Source organism: Periplaneta americana, chromosome 11 (assembly GCF_040183065.1).
Source record: "Periplaneta americana isolate PAMFEO1 chromosome 11, P.americana_PAMFEO1_priV1, whole genome shotgun sequence".
Classification (NCBI taxonomy): domain Eukaryota; kingdom Metazoa; phylum Arthropoda; class Insecta; order Blattodea; family Blattidae; genus Periplaneta; species Periplaneta americana.
This window is the reverse complement of record NC_091127.1, coordinates 132,250,121-132,274,384: the sequence shown is the minus strand read 5'-3', so window position 1 is coordinate 132,274,384 and position 24,264 is coordinate 132,250,121. Positions and strand designations below refer to the sequence as shown.

Below are 24,264 nucleotides of genomic sequence, written 5' to 3'. Positions count from 1 at the left end.
TGGAAAAATAATAGACATAATTAGGCTTATTTTAGATTTATGTATTCACTTTTAAGCATATCATGAACACAATAAAATACATGTAGAATTATAAATACAGTATTCTGTGTTAAAACAGTTTGTTCATTACTCACCAAACTTATTTACTGAGAAGTGAAGTAATCAGTCATTTTACTCTGTTGTCTCCTACTTGTCCAATATACACTTTCTAAATTAAATTCTATGTTCATTATTTCAGTTGCAATTTCACTGCTCCTTCTCCTAGCTTCATACTCCCTCCTCTAGCTTCATAGAAATGTCCACAATTCTAATGGCTTCTAAAGTGTCACTCACTTCTTTTAGTGGCCATACTGCGTTAAAATGCGTGTACTTTGTGAAAACTTCCTGTCGAAACCAACGAGTTAGATACTATAGAGAGGACAAAGACTCAGAAAGTTTAAGACAATTGAACATTGGTCCGCCATGTTTCGGTTAGTCAAAACAAAGGGGCGTGGCTCGGATGTTGTAGGAAATGACTGTGATGAAGTTAGTATTATTGTGAATTGAGTTATATATTGAGACTCTGTTAATAAGTAAAAAGTAAAATACACACAAAACTTTACGTTTTATAACAGCTGTAGGCCTATGTTTTATTTGTTTCACTAAATATAGCCCAGATATTAAATGACAAGCTATACTCGATGCAACCAAAGCAAAGCACCTAAAGATGATGAATTTAATCGGCAGAAGAAAAATAAATAATTTTTTGACTTCGTCACAAATTTAATTACCTGACAGCTAATCTAACCTAATATGAAATTATGTAATTCAGTGCTCACCAGGTGATATCAAGAGAGACGACGTATGTAACTAATAGTAAAATATAGGAAAGGTAGTGGCAAAAATTAAAAAAAAATCCAGTAATTAAGTTATTGAGAAAAATTCATTTGAAATTGGAATTAACACAGAGAACTTTTGAAAACTGAAATTATTAAAACTACAAATAATCTCTTAGCATGCAACATAATAATTAAAGAATGACACTAATAGAAAGTTACTCATGATTATAACTCACCACATTTATTGAAACGATAAGTTACTTACGATTAACATTGTTATCAGAAACAACAGGAGCCACAGCTAGGTACACTTCTTTTCGTGTGATGGAGACATCATGTAGTCTAATATAGTTTGAAACAAATATTGTCGCGTGATGGAGACATCGTGTAGTCTAATATAATTTGAAACAAGCAAAGATCTCAAACGTGTCTCGCAACTAAGCAGAGGCTTTTGCAGAATAAAACTGTTCTTACATTATTTTGAACAATAATGACAAATTATGTGTGATGCAAGTGCTAACTTTCCTCTTTGGTAACAAAAAGAGTCCTACGCATTAATAAAAAGAAAATTGGAGTAGCCCCTATAAATACAATAAATACTAAACTCTTGATGGTACAAACTTATTAATAGCCTACAGATACTTCGCTTATGCTCAGTCCGTCTTATCTTATAATTCTCTGCGGCAATGGTACCTGTATTGAGAGGGTTTAATTATCCAGCAACGAATATTATGATTTACGGTACATTTCATTTAAATCCGAGGGAATGAGACATTTTTGGAAATTTTAAAGTCTAAATTATTACTTTTTCATTTATAAATCAGCTTTTTACAAAGCCTATAGCGAAATGTTTCAATTAAATATTGCTGTATCTGAAAAATATAGTACATGTACCAACTCGTTACAGTTATAAACACTCCTTGCGGAGGCTGGCGGTACTATAGACCGCCATGTCTTTTAGGGAATGATCCATAGTACTGTTGGCCTCCGCAGGGAGCGCTTATCAGAGGTCTTTAGCCTCTCTATAGTATTGTGAATTTTATTAGTAACAACAATGTAATTTATTCGTCACAACAATGATTCCTTTCAACAATTCGCCTTAAACGCTCTCGTCAACAATTGGATTTTCACTCAACACAGTATTCGTTATAGCACTCCACCGACGACAATGACAATTTACTTGGACTAGTACGAACAACAATGAACTGTTAATCTTAACTAATATTTACAAAGCACTATTTACAAATCAGAACTATCAGTTCTCAGTTCACAGTTCTTCTAGCTCAGTCACTCGAGTTCACAGTGTCTCGAACCACAGACCTTCAGAGACAGTTCACTGTACTCGAACTCAGGTCCCTCCAACTGCGGTCCACTGCACTCGAACTCAGGTCCCTCCAACTGCGGTCCACTGCACTCGAACTCAGGCCTTCGGATGCTGATACAGTTGCGGACGCACACTCGAGTCGAACTCCGGTACACAACTTGGCTTGCTTGCTCTGGCTTACTCACTGACTGGCTGACTAATCAACTGAAAACTGCTGTCGTTCCTTCGCGTCCGTAATTTATAACCACAGCGACGTAGCCTCGAAAGTTCGAATTCGCGATTCTTCCACTTCGACGGATTTCTCGGCCTCTCTAGGCAAGCAGAAGATGCGCGCGCAAACTCCCTCGCCACGTACGCCCTTTCCCCTTACTTCTCTCCGCCGCGCGCCATCCCAAAGCGCTCCGTGAAGCCCGCGCCGGCCCACGCGCGGTCCGCCCTCTTGCGGGACGCTGGTCGTGAGTTCGAATCTCACGTCGCTGTCACAGTATCTAACTCGTTGGTCGAAACTCACCGCATGCAGGTGCCATTAATACCGCATGAATTCGGGCAGGTTACAATGGGATGGGGAATCTGCCTGCATTCCAGAGGTCTATGATAGAAGGGAACAGTAAAGGATTTGCCAGATTTCAGCAAAATACTTCGGTTCTTAGAAAATTGTATTCAAACTGAGGTTGAAAATGACGTTATATGCGTGGTAGACGTATATGCCTTTGTCGTATTAAGCAAGGTAGAAAAGCATATGTCTTATGGGGATTTAGTTGGGACCACATAATATTTGACGTTATAGGCGAGGTGTCGCACAAAACGAGGTCGCTATAACCAAGTTCTACTGTAATAAATATTGTAACTATGCTGTTATAAAATTGACAATTAATATGTAATGTATTTATTATTATTATTATTATTATTATTATTATTATTATTATTATTATTATTATTATTAGTTATCACTATCATCATTGCTATCTCTGTTTTCTTTTTTTTTTCTCTTAGCTCGATGAGAGTTCTATAGTGTTTTTATGACCCAGTTGACCCTCTATAGGGCTTTAACTTAATTTGTATTATTTTCATCATTGTTTGTATTTCTTTTTTGTATTTACATGTACTATCTAGTAGGATGGAAGAGAAGGCCTTATAGCCTTAATCCTGTCAGATTATGTAAATAAATAAATAAATAAATGAGAAATGAAGAAATGAAGGAATCAAGGTATAAAGGAATAAAAGAAATCAAGGGAATCAAGGAAATAAAGGGAATCGTGGGGATCAAGGAAATCAAGGAAATAAAGGGAATCAAGGGAATCAAGGGAATCAAGGAAATCAAGGAAATAAAGGGAATCATGGAAATCAAGGAAATCAAGGAAATCAAGGGGATCAAGCGAATCAAGGAAATCAAGGGAATCAAGGAAATCAAGGGAATCAAGGAAATCAAGGAAAACAAGGAAAACAAGGGAATCAAGCGAATCAAGGAAATCAAGAAAAACAAGAAGATCAAGCGAATCAAGGAAATCAAGGGAATCAAGCGAATCAAGGAAATCAACGGAATCAAGGAAATCACGGGAATCAAGCAATCAAGGAAATCAAGGTAATCAAGCGAATCAAGGAAATCAAGGAAAACAAGGAAATCAAGGAAATCAAGAGAATCAAGCGAATCAAACGAATCTAGGAAATCAAAGAAATCAAGGAAAACAAGGAAATCAAGGAAATCAAGCGAATCAAGGAAATCAAGGTAATCAAGCGAATCAAGGAAATCAAAGGAATCAAGGAATGAAATAAATAAATAAATAAATAAATATTCATTGATTAAAGTTCTCGTTAACACTTTGTTAAAACTATAAAATTTACTTAGTCTTACTTTAAAAAGTGTTAAAATTGTTAAAAAAAGGTATATACCTTCGACAGACGGCCCGTTTCGACGCTATGTCACATCATTCTCAGTGTCTCTTGAACCACTGGTGATCTTGACTCTATGATGTGCAGTTGTCGATGGTAGGGGTGGGGTGTGTTGTTCCTATGGTGGGGGCTGGCTGTTTGTGTGTTATGATGTATTATGACGTCGAATAATGTGTGTGTATTGAACTGCAATTGTGTTTTAAGTGTATATTGTGGGTATGCTATTGTATTCTTATATATTTGGTACTGTTCTAGGATGTTTAATTGTGAACTTTTTGGTGTGATGTGTAAAATATCCATATCTGTTTCTATATTATTGTAGTCAGGGTTATTGTTGATAATGTGGTCTGCATAACCCCTATCATCGACAAATGCACATCATAGAGTCAAGATCACCAGTGGTTCAAGAGACACTGAGGATGACGTGACATAGCGTCGAAACGGGCCGTCTGTTGAAGGTATATACCTTTTTTAATAATTTTTAAACTCTTTTTAACGTAAGACTAAGTAAATAAATATTGTAATACTTACTGTAATATAAACTAAACACTCACCGGTTACGCGGTTTATTCCATAAAACTTGTTATTGTATTGTATTTAGCAATAGTTCACTTCACTGATTATAAATTAGCCTGATTTTGTACTGACTTAAAAAAAGTCTGTAAGTTTTGTTTGGCGGACTAAATCACTGCGGTTTTTCTACGCGTATCGTTTTATATTAGCAAGATGGAGGAGACGAACACTGCTTGATTCACTTTGCCTTTCCCACCAAGACTTTACATCATTTAGATGAGATATCACTTTAGTAACACTAGGAATATTGTCTTTCTTTTCTACAACATTATCAGCACCGACATCTTATCGTCATTTTCTTCATTTTTACCACCGTTTTCATTCCGTATAACATTTATGATATCTTCACCCTCTAATTGTACACTTAATTACAAAAAGAATGGGCGACTCTTGGCCGATAGAAATGCCAAGTTCTATCGCGCGGTTCATTCGTGTAAACGCACTGCACTTCAAGACATTGCTGTGGTGTTTCTTCATTGAAAATCGTCCGTCTACAATGCAGTCAACCTTACGATCTGTGTGTGGCCCAATATAAGTTCTTATACAAGTACTAGCAATAGCGTTGTGTCTTGGGGAACTCGAACACTTCAAAATTTCAGAAATTATCATGCACTAGTTTTCAAAAGTCACGAGCTGTATTTAACGAATTCATCTAGCCACCAAAATCGTCTCCAATTCAAGATCTAATATACCGTGCGTAATACAGAAACTGAAGGATCAAGTAGATTCACAGTAAGAATCTTTTTGACTGTTCAGCTAGAACCAACGTAAGAGGGATCTGTATATTTCTATCGGTATTCAGAAGACCTGCCCCCTACAAGTTTTTATTTTTAAAAGAACAAAAAGTTAAAAGTATTCGAATCGAACCCAGAACTTCTACTCGAAAGGCGCGTCACTACCTGGTTAAGCTACGCAAACGATGGTATAATGAAAAAGTATTGCAATATGTCTATTCGCATGTAGTGACTTTTAACTAGGATTTACGACCTTTAGAAAAAAACTTGGTATATTTTCAAGGTTGTTCCTTATTCTCGTTTTCTTTAGCTTCGAAATGAGCTATATTCCACAAAAATGTGAAAGGGGTGTGATGAAAAGTTTCCATTGTAAGTATTACATATGGACAATTTTTAATATTTTTGTGATACTGAAGTGAAATGAAATGAAGGTGTTCAATTTATGTTTCGATTTACAAGGTACGTTGATAATAGTTATTATTTTCCAGTGCCATTTACAATCGCCCCCAAAATGGAGGTAACGCGCGATGAGTATGGAGCTGTTCTAGCTGGTTTTCGCTACCTTTATTTTGTCCCTAGATTCATTACGATGTTGGGTGGGCATCGGTCGAAATTTCATGAGAAAATTCTTCATGAGAACTCGAACCAGCTCACTCCGTAAAGCGACTCCAGACATGACGTCTTAAGCCACAACACTAGTCCACCGCTATGGAGTAAAGGTTAGCATGTCCGACCGTGAAATTCGCAGGCCCAGTTTCAAATCCTGGTTGGGACAAGTTACCTGGTTGAAGTTTTCCGTGGTTTCCCTCAACTCTTTAAGAGCAAATGCTGGGTAACTTTCAGCGCTGGACCCTGGACTCATTTCGCTGGTATTATCATCATCTAATTCAGACACTAGATAACCATAGCAGTTGATAAAGTGTCGTAAAGTAACCAATTAAAAACCACAACACTACGTCGCAGATAATATAACTTCCACGTCCTCTTAGTCTTAGTATTAGACAACCTTTCAATATCAACAGGTACAAGCCTCCCTTGAAGAGTCGTGCATGAGTAAATTCTGCGAAGGAAAACTCACTTACTGCAAATAAAACAGGGACATCACTTTATTTTTATCAACATTTTTAACATTAACCTGGCTATACTCGGAAACACTGTTACCCCGTTCCATTACAGGAGTTTGGTGTTACTAGTGCAATATGTAAACAAATCATTTTACTAGTTATAGGAGGAGAGAAAAGTAGTGTATCCATTTATGTTATAGGGAAATACGATATTAGATTTTCAGTTTTATCATTATTTTTACGGTATTTTATCAAAATACAGTAGAGTAGTACCATTTTTTTCCACAAACTCAACTCCTCAGGCGGTTTTATTCATTATATAATGGCTACTTTATTCAGCATATTACCGTACTTTCCGTAACTCTAATCGTCACTTCTGAACAGTCCACACAGATAAAGTTATTCAGTCATGCTACACACAGTACCTGTGCGAAATAAGCAGGGGCGGGTATTTACGGAGATCTCGAAAATCACGACATAGGCCTAATAGGATAGATATACAGTAGATTTTTGCTGATCTTTACGAATTAAGTGATTCTGATTAATAATATGTGGATAAAACAATAACGACAAATCGCGAAAAAGAGTTCTAATAGCGAAATATGAACACATTCGCGAATTATTATTATTATGTCGTTTTATAGCGAATTTCATATTCTGAGTTCTTTTTTCGGACATTTTTTTCATTTGGATTTGTTGCACATTCAAGTAGGCTACATTACATGGTATTCCAGATGTTCTAATTACATTAGTGAACTCAAGGGACGGAGAATTCAACATTTCACTAATAATTTGAAAGTATTATTTGAGGGCTGCAAGGTTTTTTTTCCGTTTTCAATGACTGTGTGTTAGATACAGTCTCAATCCAAAAATATTGTCTATTGGCCATACCGCACCTTTACCAGAAATCAATGAATCTTTAATGTTAATTATTTGGAAAGTAATAGTCATACTGAGTTAATACTCCAATTTCAAAATAGTTGTATTTTCCAAAATTTCCATTAATATCCAACAAGAGTACAAATCAATCTCCAACAATCTCCGCCGACACCAATATTAAAAAACACAATGATAAAATTAATTTCCGTAAATACCTGCCTCTGGAAATAAGCTTTAATAATATAGGCTCTCCCTTCTATGGAAAACGCAACCATATTTCTGAACACTATACTCTGTACTATTTACTTCACTGCTAGCAGACTTCGGCCGTAAGTTTGTGTGGCTGACGGGAGCAAGAACATTAGTGAAAGGGGTGGGAGTCAAGTACATTCAGAAACGCAGATACAATAAAAATGCAAGTAAAAATAAAGTGATGTCCCTGTAATTATAAGTTAGCTTAAAAATTACCTTAAGAATTCATCTTGCTCAGTCGGGTTTGAATAATTTGGAAATCTCTGACCTAATGGCGTCTACGGTATCCATTCGGCCACCCAGGATGTCATGATTATTATGATATTTGTTCATAATTTTCCTAGGGCTTTTTCTTGTTTCCGACGTCGCAGTAAGCAAGTACAGTAGGTCGCGTAAGTTTATATAAACAGGTGGGTGCTCCACGTGATGGTATAACACAGGATGCCGACGACGACCTCGCTGCTGTGTTGCTTGGCGCTCTTCACAGCTGCGGCCTGCACCTCAGTGCCGCCGGATCGCAGTGCAGACTTCAGCTTGCCGGATACCCTGAGCCGCAGTGACCAGTGTACGTTAAATGTGCAGTGCCCTTTTACTATCGAGCACTATCGTAGTATCTGCTATATTCTCGCAATGTTCATTATTATATGCACAGTGTCTACAATATTTCTGTATAACAGCGGTGACCAAACTGGGTATCGTGATTACATTCTGTAATCAAATACATTCATAATAGTAAGGGGAGTTTCCTGTACATTGCTCTCTGTCTCGCTCACGTACTGATGGTAAGCAGTGTCGGTACCATGTCGCTGTACAAACCCTCTGTCTCTACGAGCAGGAATAGAAGGTTTCGTACAGAATTGGAAGAGGAATTTATTCGCTGTTCTGTCGGAGAAAATGTAATATGTTGCTTTGCTCAACGGTTCAATTAGTAGTAGTATATAAAACAGAAGCGACATTACAGGGCATTACGCTGAATACACAGACATAACAGGTATTATTATTATTATTATTATTATTATTATTATTATTATTATTATTTATCAACAAGTGGTACCATAATTCTTATATACCTGTCTGAATATATAGGCCTACATCTTCCTCTGAAAAATAAAATAATTACTACGTTTTATCTCAATTTCTTTAAAAATATTTTGATAACTATTATCAGTTATTTACTAGTTATTCATTTAATAAAATAATAGTAATAATAATAATAATACTGCTAGCATTATCAGTAGCAGCAGTAGTAGTAGTAATAGTAGTAATAATAATATAATGATAAATAATAATAATAATAATAATAATAATAATATAAACTGTTTTAATATTAACTTACGTGCTAGTGTAGAAATGAAACGATCTGTTAAACTCCAAGAACTTAAATCAGCCTTAAATCATCGTCATGAAGAGAAAAAAAGACATAAATAAATCTAAGGAAGCCAGCTATCTAGTGGCGAACGAAATAGCTCGTTCTCTTAAGCCTTCCAACAAAAGAGAGTTTTTTTCTATAAGCGTAATGATCAAGGTGGCTGAAATACTTTGTCCAATGAAAGTTGCTAATTAATTTTGCAAAACTGCATATTTCTCGACTAAATATCCCAAAGAGAATTCAGGAGATTTCTGATTGTGTTCATGAGGAATATTAAAAAAAAAAGGAAGAAAATTTGTATGTATTTTTATTGGCTCTTGATGACAGTAGTGACATTACTGTTACAGAAAAGCTTGCGATTTTTATTCGAGGGGTTGATGAAGAGCTAAATGTTAGTGCACGAACCACCACTGGTTGTAGTTTTCATGCATGTACACTTCGCGGCAAAAAGAATGGTCCGAATCTTGGTCGCTAGAAATGCTAAGTTCTATCGCGCGGTTCACTCGTGTAAACGTAACCCACTGCAAGGCATTGCTGTGGTGTCCCTTCATTGAAAGTCCTCCGTCTATAATGTAGTAAAGCTTACGAGCAGTGTTTGGCCCAGCGGTAAGAAGTCTGACATCCGTACCAGAGGTTTTGAGTTCGCCTCCCGGTACGGTGAAATTATTTTTTTATTTTAAGTTTTACTTAATTTATTAGCTTAAATGTGAAATGGCATTTGTTAATAAACTTCGTTATGCCTGCCTTGTAAAAATATTATAGCCCATCACATGTGGGCTATTAATAGGTGAGACCTGGCCTGTATAGGCCTAAACAAAAATAGTTGTTTCACATCCTAAAAAAACCGGTCGCATATCAAACACAAATAAATAATTAAGTTAACAAAACAAACAATTTTTTAATATATTAATAAAACAAGACCTGTGGTGGGGACTAGTATCTCGTCCACAATCCACCAGCGCCAACAACTGCCCTCATTCTGCGCGGCATGGAGTCCACAAGATTATGGAACAGGTTTACATTCTTGGCCATCTCCTCCCACGCATCTAGAACTCTGTCCCACAATTCCTCAGGTGTCCGAACGGGTGGTTGTTCTGCCCAATTAGAGCGTAGGATCCTTTTGACTGCAGCCCACAAATTTTGAATCGGATTCATATCTGGTGAATTTGGAGGCCAGTCGACTGGGTCGCCATCACGCCTCCACGTAAACCATCTTTGAATCCGGTTGGCGGTGTGTATCAGATGATTATAATGCTGGAAGAAAAGTGTTCCTTCTGGATATCGTTTTCGGGCGGAAGGGATCATTACATTTGCCAAAATGTGTTCGTAGACTTCTGCCGTAAACCGCCCGTGGATGCGTTCCAGAAGTCCTGCCCCATCGTATGACATCTACCCCCCAACACGCTACCCTCTCGCAACCCGACTTGTTAATAATTCGTCTCACGAAGCGTTCATCGTATCGGTGGCCATTCATACAATAAACTAGGGCAGTACTATCGTTGCTATTGGAGACAATTACCCGTCGGAGAAAATGACATTTCTCCAATCGAAGTCCTGTCGGAGAGTAGCATACGCAGAATAACCTATGCGAACCAGGGCAATGAGTTATAGTTTTTGTGCCATCTTCAAGCGTAATGACGAGACAGAACGTTGTATTAACAGATAGCAATATTGCTTGAAAGCGAGATGGAGGTTTATTATTTATTATAGTTTGGGCATATTCTAAGCGATATCGCCACATAATTATAGCTTTGCGAGACACAGATGATGGCAAATTTGTAATTGAAAAAAAAAGATGGGGGGAGATTCGAATCTTGAGCTACTAGTATCAACTTGTTCAATAGACCAATGCCGTAACGACTTACGCTACTGTGACTGTAATATCAGTTCGGCATAATACTTGGTTTTACTGTTCATATTCGCTCCGGTTGATTTTGTATTTATCAATTTTATTATTATTTCACTCTTCAAGGACCCTGATGTATCTAGAATCAACCCGCCATTCGATTTTATTACATATTTTAGACATCTATGACGTAGTGCAGAGGGCGGCCACTAGAGGGAACCCAAGAGTTGGATCTCAATCAGAGACAATTCTGTCCGACACCGGGGTTGTATCCGGTGTGGCTTAGTGGATAAAGCATCAGCACGTAGAGCTGAAAACCCGGGTTCAAGTCCCGGCGCCGGAGAGAATTTTTCTCCGTTCCATTACTCTTTCATCGTATTGTTAAAATTAATTAAATATACGTAAACATTGATTTTTGGTTCTATCTGTAACGGTAACAATAGTTATTAGAGGAGAAAAGTTCGCTACGGCACCGGAGATCGAACCCGGGTCCTTGGTCCTGCATACCAAGAAAGAGTAGGGCTTGATAAAAACGTTTCTTATGTAAGTTGTTTTTTTTTGAAGAGCTTTATCAAATGGTATCCTATTTGAACCCGACTCCCATTTGATATTTTAAAGAGATACACCACTGTCCCTACTTCCTGTTAAGGCTGATTGATGAAATCAAGCTCAAGTGAAAGTTCACATGATTGTGCTTTAGTTACAAATATTTTTGTCTCGAAAATTTTAATGCACTAGTTTCCGAAATAAATTACTTACGAGTGGTCTGAATCAGCCATTGTCTTTTCGTACGTTTTCTCATTCAAAGAGTAGGAATTAATAAAAATGTTTCCTCAGAAAGTTTTTTTTTTTTTTTTTTTTTTTTTTTTGAAGAGCTCTATCAATTGGTAGGCGTACCTTATTTGACCCCGATTCCCATCTGAAATTTTAAAGTGCTACACTACTGACCCTACTTCCTGTTATGGTTGATTGATGAAATCAAGCTCAAGTGAAAGTTCATATGTGCTTTAGTAACAAATATTTTTGTCTCGAAACTTTTAATGCATTAGTTTCCGAAATAAATGCCAGTTACGGGTGGTCCGAATCATCCCGTATGTAATTTATTTTGCATTACCACTGAATGCTTAAACAAATTTTATTAAGTTAAGTTGCGAACCGTGAATTCAGAAAAATGTTATGTTTTATTCAACGACGCTCGCAACTGCAGAGGTTATATCAGCGTCGCCGGATGTGTCGGGATATTGTCTCGGAGGAGTAAATCTGCTGACATGAGCCTGTCGCATTTAAGCACATTTAAATGCCATCGACCTGGCCCGGGATCGAACCCACAACCTTGGAAATAGAAGACTAGCGCTATACAAACTCGCCAATCAGATCGACATTGTGAATTCAGAATGTCACACATTACAAGCCAGTAATATGTTTAATACATTCACAACTATAGTTCTTATGTATGTAAAGATCGCTTTTGATTTTTTGTATAGGCTTCTTTACTATTGCTTCATATTATTCTTTTTGGAAAAATTATTAAACATGCAATATTTTAGTGTCAGTTTTATGCAACGTTCAAGAAAAGGAAATTTAGTAAAACGTCGTTAATACGGACTAATTGGGGGGGATAAGTTGACCGGTTTAACGATAATCCGAATTAACCTTATTTTATTTTGTATATTCTCTTATATGGGAGGCCGGAGGGAAAAAGACCTTTGGAGAGGCCGAGACGTAGGTGGGAAGATAACATTAAAATGGATTTGAGGGAGGTGGGATATGATGGTAGAGACTGGATTAATCTTGCTCAGGATAGGGACCAATGGCGGGCTTATGTGAGGGCGGCAATGAACCTCCGGGTTCCTTAAAAGCTAGTAAGTAAGTAAGAAAATAAGTAAGTAAGTAAATATGTAAGTAATTCTCTTATAGGCCTATTAATAACATATCTGAACTTCGACCGAACACGAGCGCTGCTCATTCGGTGCTCAAATTTTGTTAATATTACTGTATCTTTCCTTTTGTAGGGATTCGTAACAAGCTGTTTTTTACGGTGATGGGTTGTTAGCCCTTCGCCCAACCCCCAAGCTGGAGGACCACCCCTTATCGGCTGTCCACGACTGCTTATTCAATATATTCGCAGCTACCCTCCATATCTCGAACTTTCAGGGGTGCAGACTGTAATTCGTGACCATTACTTGGTGATTGGAGCATTAAGAGAAAAATTATCAGTAGCCAAGCGAGTAGAGCAACAAGTCAATATTACTAAATTCAATATTTTGAAATTAAAGGACGAGGGAGCTAAGCAAAATTATCAGGTCGAAATTTCGAATAGGTTTGCCACTTTAGAAAGTTCCGACGAAGTTGAGAAAGAATTAGATACTAATAGCGTGTGGGAAAATATCAGAGATAGTATCAAAATTGCAGCTGAGCAGAGCATAGGTTATTATGAAACTAAGAAAAAGAAACCGTGGTTTGATGAAGATTGTTGCATGGTAGTAGAAAGAAGGAAACAGGCAAAATTGAAATTCTTACAGGATCCAATTGAGAAGAAGAGAGATAATTATTTCAATGAAAGACGGGAAGCAAGTCATACATTTAGGAATAAAAAGAGAGATTACTTGAAGGAAAAACTGAATGAGGTAGAAACAAATAGTAAGAATAAAAACATTCGAGATTTATATAAGGGTATAAAGGAATTTAAGAACGGATATCAGCCAAGGGTAAACGTGATTAGGATGAGAATGGTGACTTGCTTGCAGACTCTCCATCAATCCTAAACAGATGGAAAAACTATTTTGCGCACCTACTAAATGTACATAGGCCAAATAGAAATGATCGGGACGAAATTGAAATACAAACTGCTGAGCCATTTATACCCGAACCCACACTTTCTGAAGTCGAAATTGCGATAGAAAATCTGAAAAAGTACAAGTCTCCAGCTATCGATCAAATTCCAGCAGAATTAATACAAGAGGGTGGAAGTGCATTATATAGCGAAATTTATAAACTTGTACTTGCTATTTGGGAAAAGGAAATTGTACCAGAACAATGGAAGGGGTCCATAATTGTACCTATTTTTAAGAAGGGGGACAAAACCAACTGTGGTAACTTTCGAGGAATATCACTTTTGTTGACGTCGTACAAAATTTTGTCCAATATTCTTTTGAGAAGATTAACTCCGTACGTAGATGAAATTATTGGGGATCATCAGTGCGGTTTTCGGCGTAATAGATCGACTATTGATCAGATTTTTTTGTATTCGACAGATAATGGAGAAAAAATTGGAGTATAAGGGTACAGTACATCAGTTATTCATAGATTTCAAAAAGGCATATGACTCGGTTAAGAGGGAAGGATTATATAATATTCTTATTGAATTTGGTATTCCCAAGAAACTAGTTCGATTAATTAAAATGTGTCTCAGTGAAACATACAGCAGAGTCCGTATAGGTCAGTTTCTATCTGATGCTTTTCCAATTCACTGCGGGCTAAAGCAGGGAGATGCACTATCACCTTTACTTTTTAACTTCGCTCTAGAATATGCCACTAGGAAAGTTCAGGATAACAGGCAGGGTTTGGAATTGAACGGGTTACATCAGCTTCTTGTCTATGCAGATGACGTGAATATGTTAGGAGAAAATACAGAAACGATTAGGGAAAACACGGAAATTTTACTTGAAGCAAGTAAAGCGATCGGTTTGGAAGTAAATCCCGAAAAGACAAAGTAGGCTATATGATTATGTCTCGTGACCAGAATATTGTACGAAATGGAAATATAAAAATTGGAGATTTATCCTTCGAAGAGGTGGAAAAATTCAAATATCTTGGAGCAACAGTAACAAATATAAATGACACTCGGGAGGAAATTCAACGCAGAATAAATATGGGAAATGCGTGTTATTATTCGGTTAAGAAGCTCTTATCATCCAGTCTGCTGTCCAAAAATCTGAAAGTTAGAATTTATAAAACAGTTATATTACCGGTTCTTCTGTATGGTTGTGAAACTTGGACTCTCACTCTGAGAGAGGAACATAGGTTAAGGGTGTTTGAGAATAAGGTGCTTAGGAAAATATTTGGGGCTAAGCGGGATGAAGTTACAGGAGAATGGAGAAAGTTACACAACACAGAACTGCACGCATTGTATTCTTCACCTGACATACCTAATTAGGAACTTAAAATCCAGACGTTTGAGATGGGCAGGGCATGTAGCACGTATGGGCGAATCCAGAAATGCATATAGAGTGTTAGTTGGGAGACCGGAGGGAATAAGACCTTTAGGGAGGCCGAGACGTAGATGGGAGGATAATATTAAAATGGATTTTAGGGAGGTGGGGTATGATGATAGAGACTGGATTAATCTTGCACAGGATAGGGACCGATGGCGGGCTTATGTGAGGGCGGCAATGAACCTTCGGGTTCCTTAAAAGCCATTTGTAAGTAAGTATCTTTCTTTTCATATTGATTGTACCGTCGACCTGGTTGGCGAGTTGGTATAGCGCTGGCCTTCTATGCCCAAGGTTGCGGGTTCGATCCTGGGCTAGGTCGATGGCATTTAAGTGTGCTTAAATGATACAGGCTCATGTCAGTAGATTTACTGGCATGTAAAAGAACTCCTGCGGGACAAAATTCCGGCACATCGGGCGACGCTGATATAACCTCTGCAGTTGCGGGGGTCGTTAAATAAAACATAACATTACATTTGATTGTACCGGTATTATTTTATTTCCATTTCTATTGTTGTAATTATATTTAGTATTCTGCATATTTAAATGTAAATAAATAAATAAATAAATAAATAAATAAATAAATAAATAATCTGAAATAACCTAGAAGAACAGTAGGAAGTGGATTAAAACACCGTCTATAGAAACAGAACACGTTTACTACGGTGTATTTAAAGGGCATAGACCATACATGGGCACAATTTTCGGTTACGTGAGGCACTTGATTTGAAATAGTTTGTTTACTAGGAGGGAGACTGCAGAGTAGGATGGGAAATATAAACTGCTGTGACCTGCGTCACCTTATCGTAATCGCTAAGGCGGTCAGTGGCGAATTATTGGAAATCGCTTGGTTAACGTGAGAGACTCGAAAACTTTTATTCAATTTGGCAAATTAATTCGGCAGCTTTAATCATAAACCTCTTTACTGTTTCTCCGTAGCTGAATTGATTTAAATCGCAGGCGAGAAATTGCGTAACTAGCCAATAATATTCCATCACGTTGTCTACGTTTATTTTCTTGAATAATCTGGCGTTTCTCAAGATTACTTAACAGATTTGCACGTTCTCGACCTAAAATAATTTCAGAAAAACATATTTCGTTTTCTACGCACATTAGATATTTCTTTTTATAAATTTCTTTTGGAAATAATACGTACAAACAACATTTAATTCTTCGTACCTTTTAATGCAGCGTGTTTAAGGTATAATGTCGTATTTAGTATACTATGCAAATGTTAAGATCATAAATTTTCTTCGGAATAGTACGAAAAATAACATTTAATTTGTCTTACCTTCTAATTCAGCATGTTCTTTATGACATAAGGAGTAATGTCGTTGTATATTAAATTTATTAATGCTAATAGGATTTTCGAGCATAACATACATCGTATGTTTTCCCCTTCTAAACAGCAAAAAAAACTCTTCCTCCCATTTCTCATGAAATAATCGTTTTCTATCGCGTACACACTGCTTTGATAATGCCATTATGCCACCACTGATATTGCTTATGAAATTGATAAAAAAAAACCTGCCCACGCCTAGGAGCTACGTGAGGGAGAAACGGGTACTGTGAAGATGATGTCACTCAGAGCGATAAGCTCTGTGAAGGTCAGTGAGGCACAAATTCTCAAGTGAGGCACGATGCCCATCTGTGGCATAGAACTAAATACACTATACGATACAGTAAAATGTAAAGAAATACGTACAATGCAGTACATACGTGATATCCATAATGTGCCCGACGGAACTGTAATTATTGTAATTTCGTAATTCTAATGTATAAAAGTAAGTCTTAAAACAAGGTTCTTTAATTCTTCCAAACTCATCGTTTTTTTTGTCTGCTCGGATTAATTGAAGTTCAGCTTTTCGGGGTCCGGATTAACGAGGTTTTACTGTAATATTAGTTAATTTTTAGTAAATATTACACCTGTTAATTAAGATTATTCACAAAAGCGGTAGGAATCAATTATGTACCATGTGTTCCCCAAAGCAACAGCTTAGTCGTGTTGTGTTGTTTCAGACAATGGCTCCGAAGCTGAAAACAGATCTCGTGCAGACAGCGAATTTCTTCAGGGTGAAGACTTCGCAACAGCGGCGACATCCCACTTGCTCAGGCGCTTGGTGTCGCAGCTGCCGGTGCACGTGCCCACCTCGGCCCGCGTGACCAATTCGCTGTGTTGCGAGCAGAGCCGAGCTGTCCTGGACGCTGCACAGCATCTGGAGATGTGGGCTCTTAAAAGTAAGCATTAGACTTGAATGTTACGGCATAAAACATGTATAGCCTATTTATCGTTAATTTTGTGTTTTCTTTTTGAGAATCACAGTCTGTGAATCACGCTTAGTGCTGCTCATCGGAGTGACTACTACCGCGGAGGAATCGGAGATTACGAATAAAGCTCTCCACCGGTGATCCCCGGTACTATCGTAGGAGAACAGAGAACATACGGAGGGATGCGGTGGTTCGGAGCGAAGCGAATTTGGAGGACGTAGAGCTCAAGGACGACCGGCGCGTACGAACTGAGGGAAGTTGTGAGTGGAATAGAATCTCACCAAATCGTATATCCGTCGCTTGGAAGTTCTTTAATTTAGTTGGAGATAATAATGAAGTCGCACTCTGTTAACTTTGTCGGCGAATTTACTCTAAGGGTGGCGGTACTTCGAATTTGTCAATCCATTTGAAGCGATCGCACAATCGCGAACTTGAAGAAACTAAGTAAATTTAACTGTTCAGAACACTTTTGAACTCTTTTAAAAAGCGTGTTTACTTTGATTTATATATAAAAGTTCTAATAAATAATTTCGTGGTTTTGTGTGCAGACAGAGTAACATTGTGAATGAAAAACTGAAAAGCAGAAGAATTTCAGCAAAAAAGGATACTCTAAGATTGATCCAGCTTATTGTTACTAGATGAAACTCTAAACTTCAGTGATGAGCCGCTTACTTGAAATGAAATATGAGTTGGTGATTGAGTTGCCAGAAAAGCCAAACGTTCCTAGGACGCTAACAGGTCCGTATTTGGAAATCTCTATGGCGTGGACCAAGTTAGATAGATTCTCTGAGTAGGTCTAAATTTTAAAATGTAGGTATGTAAGTGTTTAGGCTAACATTAAGAGCCGCGGTTGTGGTACTGGTACTTGCTGTCAAAAATAAATTATTATCATTCAGATACACATTGACGGTTGATTAGCGATATCATCGTTTTCGTAGTTTTAAAATTACGCAAAACATTTGATACGATTTTTTTTCTGCTTTAGTGCTATTGTTCCAAGGGCCCACAGTCTAGAAAAAAAGTCTTGAAATTTCTATAAAACGTAACTTTCGAGGCAATAAAAATCATACATAACTTATATGGAATATTTAAAAGGCAACTTGAGTTATTAGATTAAAATATTGAGTTTCATTCTGAAAATAAAGAAACGTGTGGTAATAATATAATTACAATTATCCTTAAGTTGATATCCGCTTATATTTTTTATTACAGAGGAAGAGTGACGCGTTTTAGAAGAGGCAGTTCACAATGATCAAAATCCTGTCTGGTGAAGAATCTTAATAAATTATTTTGGACAGTAAACTTTAACCCATTGATACCACAAGGTTCTTTTGTTTCATTCTGAAACTCCCTTAATATATTTTACGTTAAACTAAACCGATTATAATAACAATTGATAAACACTGTTTGTGAATAAACGAGTGTTTCCAGGAAAATTATGAATGTTTACATTAGCTTCTGAAAAGCTTTACTTTTGCATTAATTTTCAGTTAATTTTAATGTTATTCATTTGATCAATGACATAAAACTAATACGCCTTTCCACATACACTGGTGGCCATAATTCTGGAAACTTTTTGTTTTTGTACTGAATTATTATAACATCTGCATTGATTCACACATTTATACAATTGAAAATGTTACTCGTGACTGATTCGTTAATTATGGGGTTATAACAAAAGTATTATATTAAATCCTGAATATTTTAACAATGAATAATCATTACTATGTGGGAAATTATGTTCTTGTCGTTTAAGATCTAAGTATTAATTTCAGATTTCATTATAATTTCCCATTATTTACTGCAATAGAAACTAGTCCATTGTTGATTTTAAGATTATTGTTGATCGGTAGAAGCATTCTTGAGCACTGTTAGCATAAAATGTGGACATTATTAGTGTGTTTCTATCATTTTTCTGACTTAAGATTTCGTTAGGTTAACACCTGATTGCTTTACAACAAACTTTATTGATCATTTTATCACACTGGCTCCACGAAAGGACTGGACACCTTCTATGGCAGTCACACTTCGAGAGGAAGGTTACACAATCAAGGAAATTGCAAGAAAACTTGGTAATGGTGCTACAGTGTCTGGCGTCCAGAAGGTATGGCAGAAGTACAAATCCACAAAATCTTGTAAAACAACGCCTAGGACTGGTAGAAAAGCTAAAGCAAGTCCAAGAGATGTGAGGCAGATTTGTCGATTAGCATTGAAAGATCGAAGGAAATCTTCTCAAGAGATACAGAAAGTTCTACACAGCAATTGACTTAGTATTTCTGCAAGGAATGTTCGAAGGAAGTTATTTGACAGCAGACTGAAAGCAAGATCACCCAGAAAAAAGCCATTTCTCATCAAAGGGCAACGAGAAAATCGTGTAAATTGGTGCAAAAATCATCAACCATGGACCAATGATGACTGGACGAAAGTGATATGTAGCGAAGAAACAAGGATTTCTATATTTGAAATACGTTCGTCGCCGAAATGGAGAAGCTTTGAATCCTGAGTGCCTCATCGAACAGTCCTCGCAGAAATACAAAGTTCACTGCTACGTAGAACTTTCTATATCTCTTTAGAAGATTTCCTTCTATCTTTCAATGCTAATCGACAAATCTGCCTAACATCTCTTGGACTTAATTTAGCTTTTCTACCAGTCCTAGGCGTTGTTTTACAAGATTTTGTAGATTTATACCTCTGCCATACCTTCTGGACGCCAGACACTGTAGCACCATTACCAAGTTTTCTTGCAATTTCCTTGATTGTGTAACCTTCCTCTCGAAATGTGACTGCCATAGAAGGTGTCCAGTCCTTTCGTGGAGCCAGTGTGATAAAATGATCAATAAAGTTTGTTGTAAAGCAATCAGGTGTTAACCTAACGAAATCTTAAGTCAGAAAAATGATAGAAACACACTAATAATGTCCACATTTTATGCTAACAGTGCTCAAGAATGCTTCTACCGATCAACAATAATCTTAAAATCAACAATGGACTAGTTTCTATTGCAGTAAATAATGGGAAATTATAATGAAATCTGAAATTAATATTTAGATCTTAAACGACAAGAACATAATTTCCCACATAGTAATGATTATTCATTGTTAAAATATTCAGGATTTCATATAATACCTTTATTATAACCCCATAATTAACGAATCAGTCACGAGTAACATTTTCAATTGTATAAATGTGTGAATCAATGCAGATGTTATAATAATTCAGTACAAAAACAAAAAGTTTCCAGAATTATGGCCACCAGTGTATACTATGAATATGAAAACTAGAAAAAAATCTGTCAGCTAAAGTAGCACTTCAAGCAAAACAAGAAAAAAAGAAGAGCCGAAGAAAGGAAGAGAGAGAGAGAGAGGTTACTAAATAAGAGAAAATAAACAACAAAATATTACACACTTATTTTAAAAGATACGCGGACGTCAGCGGACTCGAATCACTACCTGATCCGATTAAAGGAATGCTCAGCGGAAAATGTATGTCTGCGCCACAGCACATATACAACCTGCGCGGCATCAATCGGAGGTAACCGGAGGTCTCCGATTGCAAGCGCACAAACAACCGCTCCGGAGAAAAACCTAATCATAAGCAGCAGTGATCACGCTTCAACTCCGAGTAATAAACAATTAAGAGTCCAATCCTTTATTTTTTTTTGGGAATGAAATTCATACGATACTGAGAAGGATGTGGACAACAAAATTGCACAGGCTCGATTAAACACATCTGATATCATTTGTGTATAAATGACCAATGACGTTCTCTCATGAGTTTAAGCCAGCCAACACGAAGACAAGTTAACCAACTTCAAAATTTATGGCACAGTATATTTAACAATTCAATTCAGGCGGTACTCTGGTCACTCAGCACGTAGGCTCTATTGAAAGTGATGGTACTGAATTTCTGTGTTAGTTGCGAGCAATAGATGAAGAAGAAAGTATGCAAAATATGCCACGGCCTTCTTGCTACAAAATATACGACGACCAAATAGTTTTTTGATGGCAACAGAATTAATCTCGTAAGCTGTGATCGGAAGCGAGAACGGCAAAGATCGCTGATCTTCACGTTCCCGTTCCCGGGTTCCGGTAAGCTTCTCGTTAATTGTGAATGTTCACATTTAAATACAAGTCGGAAGGTAAGGTAATACATTAATTGACAGGAGCCATAGATCTCATTATTTAAAATAAGTTTTGTCAAATAAAATAAATTATAGTACTTACGGATAGTGAGATAATTACAAGTGTTTCGAAAGCGCTGACGGCAATTGCAAGATGTCTCAACGCCGCATAAGTAGTACCCCACACCCCATGCGGTAAGCGACTTGAAGGTGGTGGGTTAAGTGGAACTACCTTTCACCGTGTATCTTGCAGCAGGTGAGGGGAGGACGATAGCTTACAAATGTAGACCTTCGGTGCAATACTTCGCGAGCTAATCTGGGGATAAATCTTCGCACAAAAATGACCTACGTACACTCCGGATAGGGACGTAACTGTTATTTGTTTAGTTTGTGTAATTTAATATCTGAAAATATAAATTAATAACCCGAGTGAACAAAGTAGCTCGAGTCCGGGCGCAGTTCAACAATGAATGCAGAATTATCAACTTACAATGCAATACACTAACAATTCAATATTAAGTATAGCGCAATAATTTTAATGTAAGGAAGAAATACGTACAGCAATAACAAAAAATAACGTGAAAATCATAAAAGTATGTCCAAATTAGTGAAAACACTTAAGATTGAATTTTCAGTTACAATTAATGAAAAAATAAAACTGATGTAACTTTGTGAACAATATGTAATTAACATTACAGTTTGTTGTTTTACGAATTACTAATTCTGGGTGTTAATAATGAAAAAACGACTAATGAACTTTGTAAACCACATTCCACTCACATCTTACAGGTACTGTTCAAAACGTCCACCATAAGCGTGCGTGCAGCTTTCACATCTTCTAGTCCAGTTAGGACGAACTCTGGCCAGTTCCGAATTTCTTCCGCGGCCTGGATCATGTCTAAGTACTCACGATTTGTAAACTCTGGCATCTCGTAGTTTTGAAGTAAACTTAACTGCATCACTGCACGCCCAAATGCACACTAATGCAATGTAAACATCACAACAGCTGATCAGTTGCGAGTACTAGGCAAACTGTCTGCCGTCCGGACAGCGATGCCAGATTTTTAGACTTCTGTACGTGACCCGACAATCAATGTTTCCTATGTATCTTCAATCGATTAATTCAAAATCTGTGAATTTTCTAACTGAAATACTGCTGCGAAGTGAACATAATAAACATTCTCTTCATTGTTATATAAGAAATTAAATGATATTGTAAACAGTATCGTAAAATTTGTGATCGAAATGTCAGCATTAAAGAATTATTTTTTCAAAACTTCGCAAAAACGAGCAAAATGGCATTATACTTTTCTGTTCGTTATATTTCAAGGAATCACATCCTACAATTAATGTACTACCTTACCTTCCTCAAACAAGTATATTATAATAATTTTTCCTTTGTCGTTCTCGTTCTCGTTATCATTCCCGGTTTATTGTGGACGAGCCTTAACACGTCTTCTCAGTAGTTTATGGTTGTTCGAGGAATTAAATAGATCCTTAAAGTCTTTCCTGTCAGAATTAGAGGAATTCTTTACTTGTTGTTCAAGCAATAAATAGTGCAGCATTGAATGACGGTCTTTGTCCACAACAAGTCTGACTGGCTGTGCAGTGGTTGACTCGTCGGCGCGGCTGGGGTCGGGTGCGCTCAGCGGCAACGTGAACCAGTATGGAGACTTCGACCAGTGTCTGGGCGTAGCGGCGCTGGTGCAGGGGCGGCGTCTGGCAGGCCGCTACTGTCTCGCGGCCCTCGACTTGGACCTGGGCATTTCAAGTAGAGCGAGGAATGGTGTCCTGCAGGAGGTGGACGATCTGCTGCATTCCCACCGTCCCTTCGTCAGCACCGTGCACGATGTAAGTGCTGATCATTTCAGCCTTCTAACTTGTTTCCTTTGATACCGACATGGTCACTGTTCTTCATCGACCTGAAAGAATATCATATCGTATCACAGTGGTTCCCAACTTTTTTTGACTAACGACACACTTTACTGAAAACCCACAATATCGCGACACACTCATGTGTTAATAATAATAATAATAATAATAATAATAATAATAATAATAATAATAATAATAATAATAATAATAATAATACTACTTACTTACTTACTTACTGGCTTTTAAGGAACCCGGAGGTTCATTGCCACCCTCACATAAGCCCGCCATTGGTCCCTATCCTGAGCAAGATTAATCCAGTCTCTACCATCATATCCCACCTCCCTCAAATCCATTTTAATATTTTTTAAGTAGGTTATTTTACGACGCTTTATCAACATCTTAGGTTATTTAGCGTCTGAATGAGATGAAGGTGATAATGCCGGTGAAGTGAGTCCGGGGTCCAGCACCGAAAGTTACCCAGCATTTGCTCATATTGGATTGAGGGAAAACCTCGGAAAAAACCTCAACCAGGTAACTTGCCCCGACCGGGTATCGAACCCGGGCCACCTGGTTTCGCAACCAGACGCCATTTTAATATTATTTCCCACCTACGTCTCGGCTTCCCCAAAGGTCTTTTTTTCCCTCCAGCCTCCCAAGTAACACTCTATATGCATTTCTGGATTCGCCCATACGTGCTACATGTCCTGCCCATCTCAAACGTCTGGATTTTATGTTCCTAATTATTCAGGTGAAGTATACAATGCGTGCAGTTCTGCGTTGTGTAACTTTCTCCATTCTCCTGTAACTTCATCCCTCTTAGCCCCAAATATTTTCCTAAGAACCTTCTTCTCAAACACCCTTAATATCTGTTTATCTCTCAAAGTGAGAGTCCAAGTTTCACATCCATTAAGAACAACCGGTAATGTAACTGTTTTATAAATTCTAGCTTTCGGTTTTTTTGACAGAAGACTAGATGACAAAAGCTTCTCAACCGAATAATAACACGCATTTCCCATATTTATTCTGCGTTTAATTTCCTCCCG

At 37.4% G+C, this 24,264-nt stretch overlaps 1 protein-coding gene across 1 annotated transcript in view; it reads left to right on the top strand.

Annotated features, from left to right (window-relative positions):
- Window positions 1-24,264, top strand: part of LOC138709337 (uncharacterized) — a 439,964-nt gene that overhangs the window by 345,452 nt on the left and 70,248 nt on the right. Inside the window, exons 38-39 of the mRNA XM_069840036.1 lie at window positions 16,980-17,198; window positions 22,956-23,197. Coding sequence (XP_069696137.1) covers window positions 16,980-17,198; window positions 22,956-23,197 — 461 coding nt within the window. The remainder of the gene's footprint in view (window positions 1-16,979; window positions 17,199-22,955; window positions 23,198-24,264) is intronic.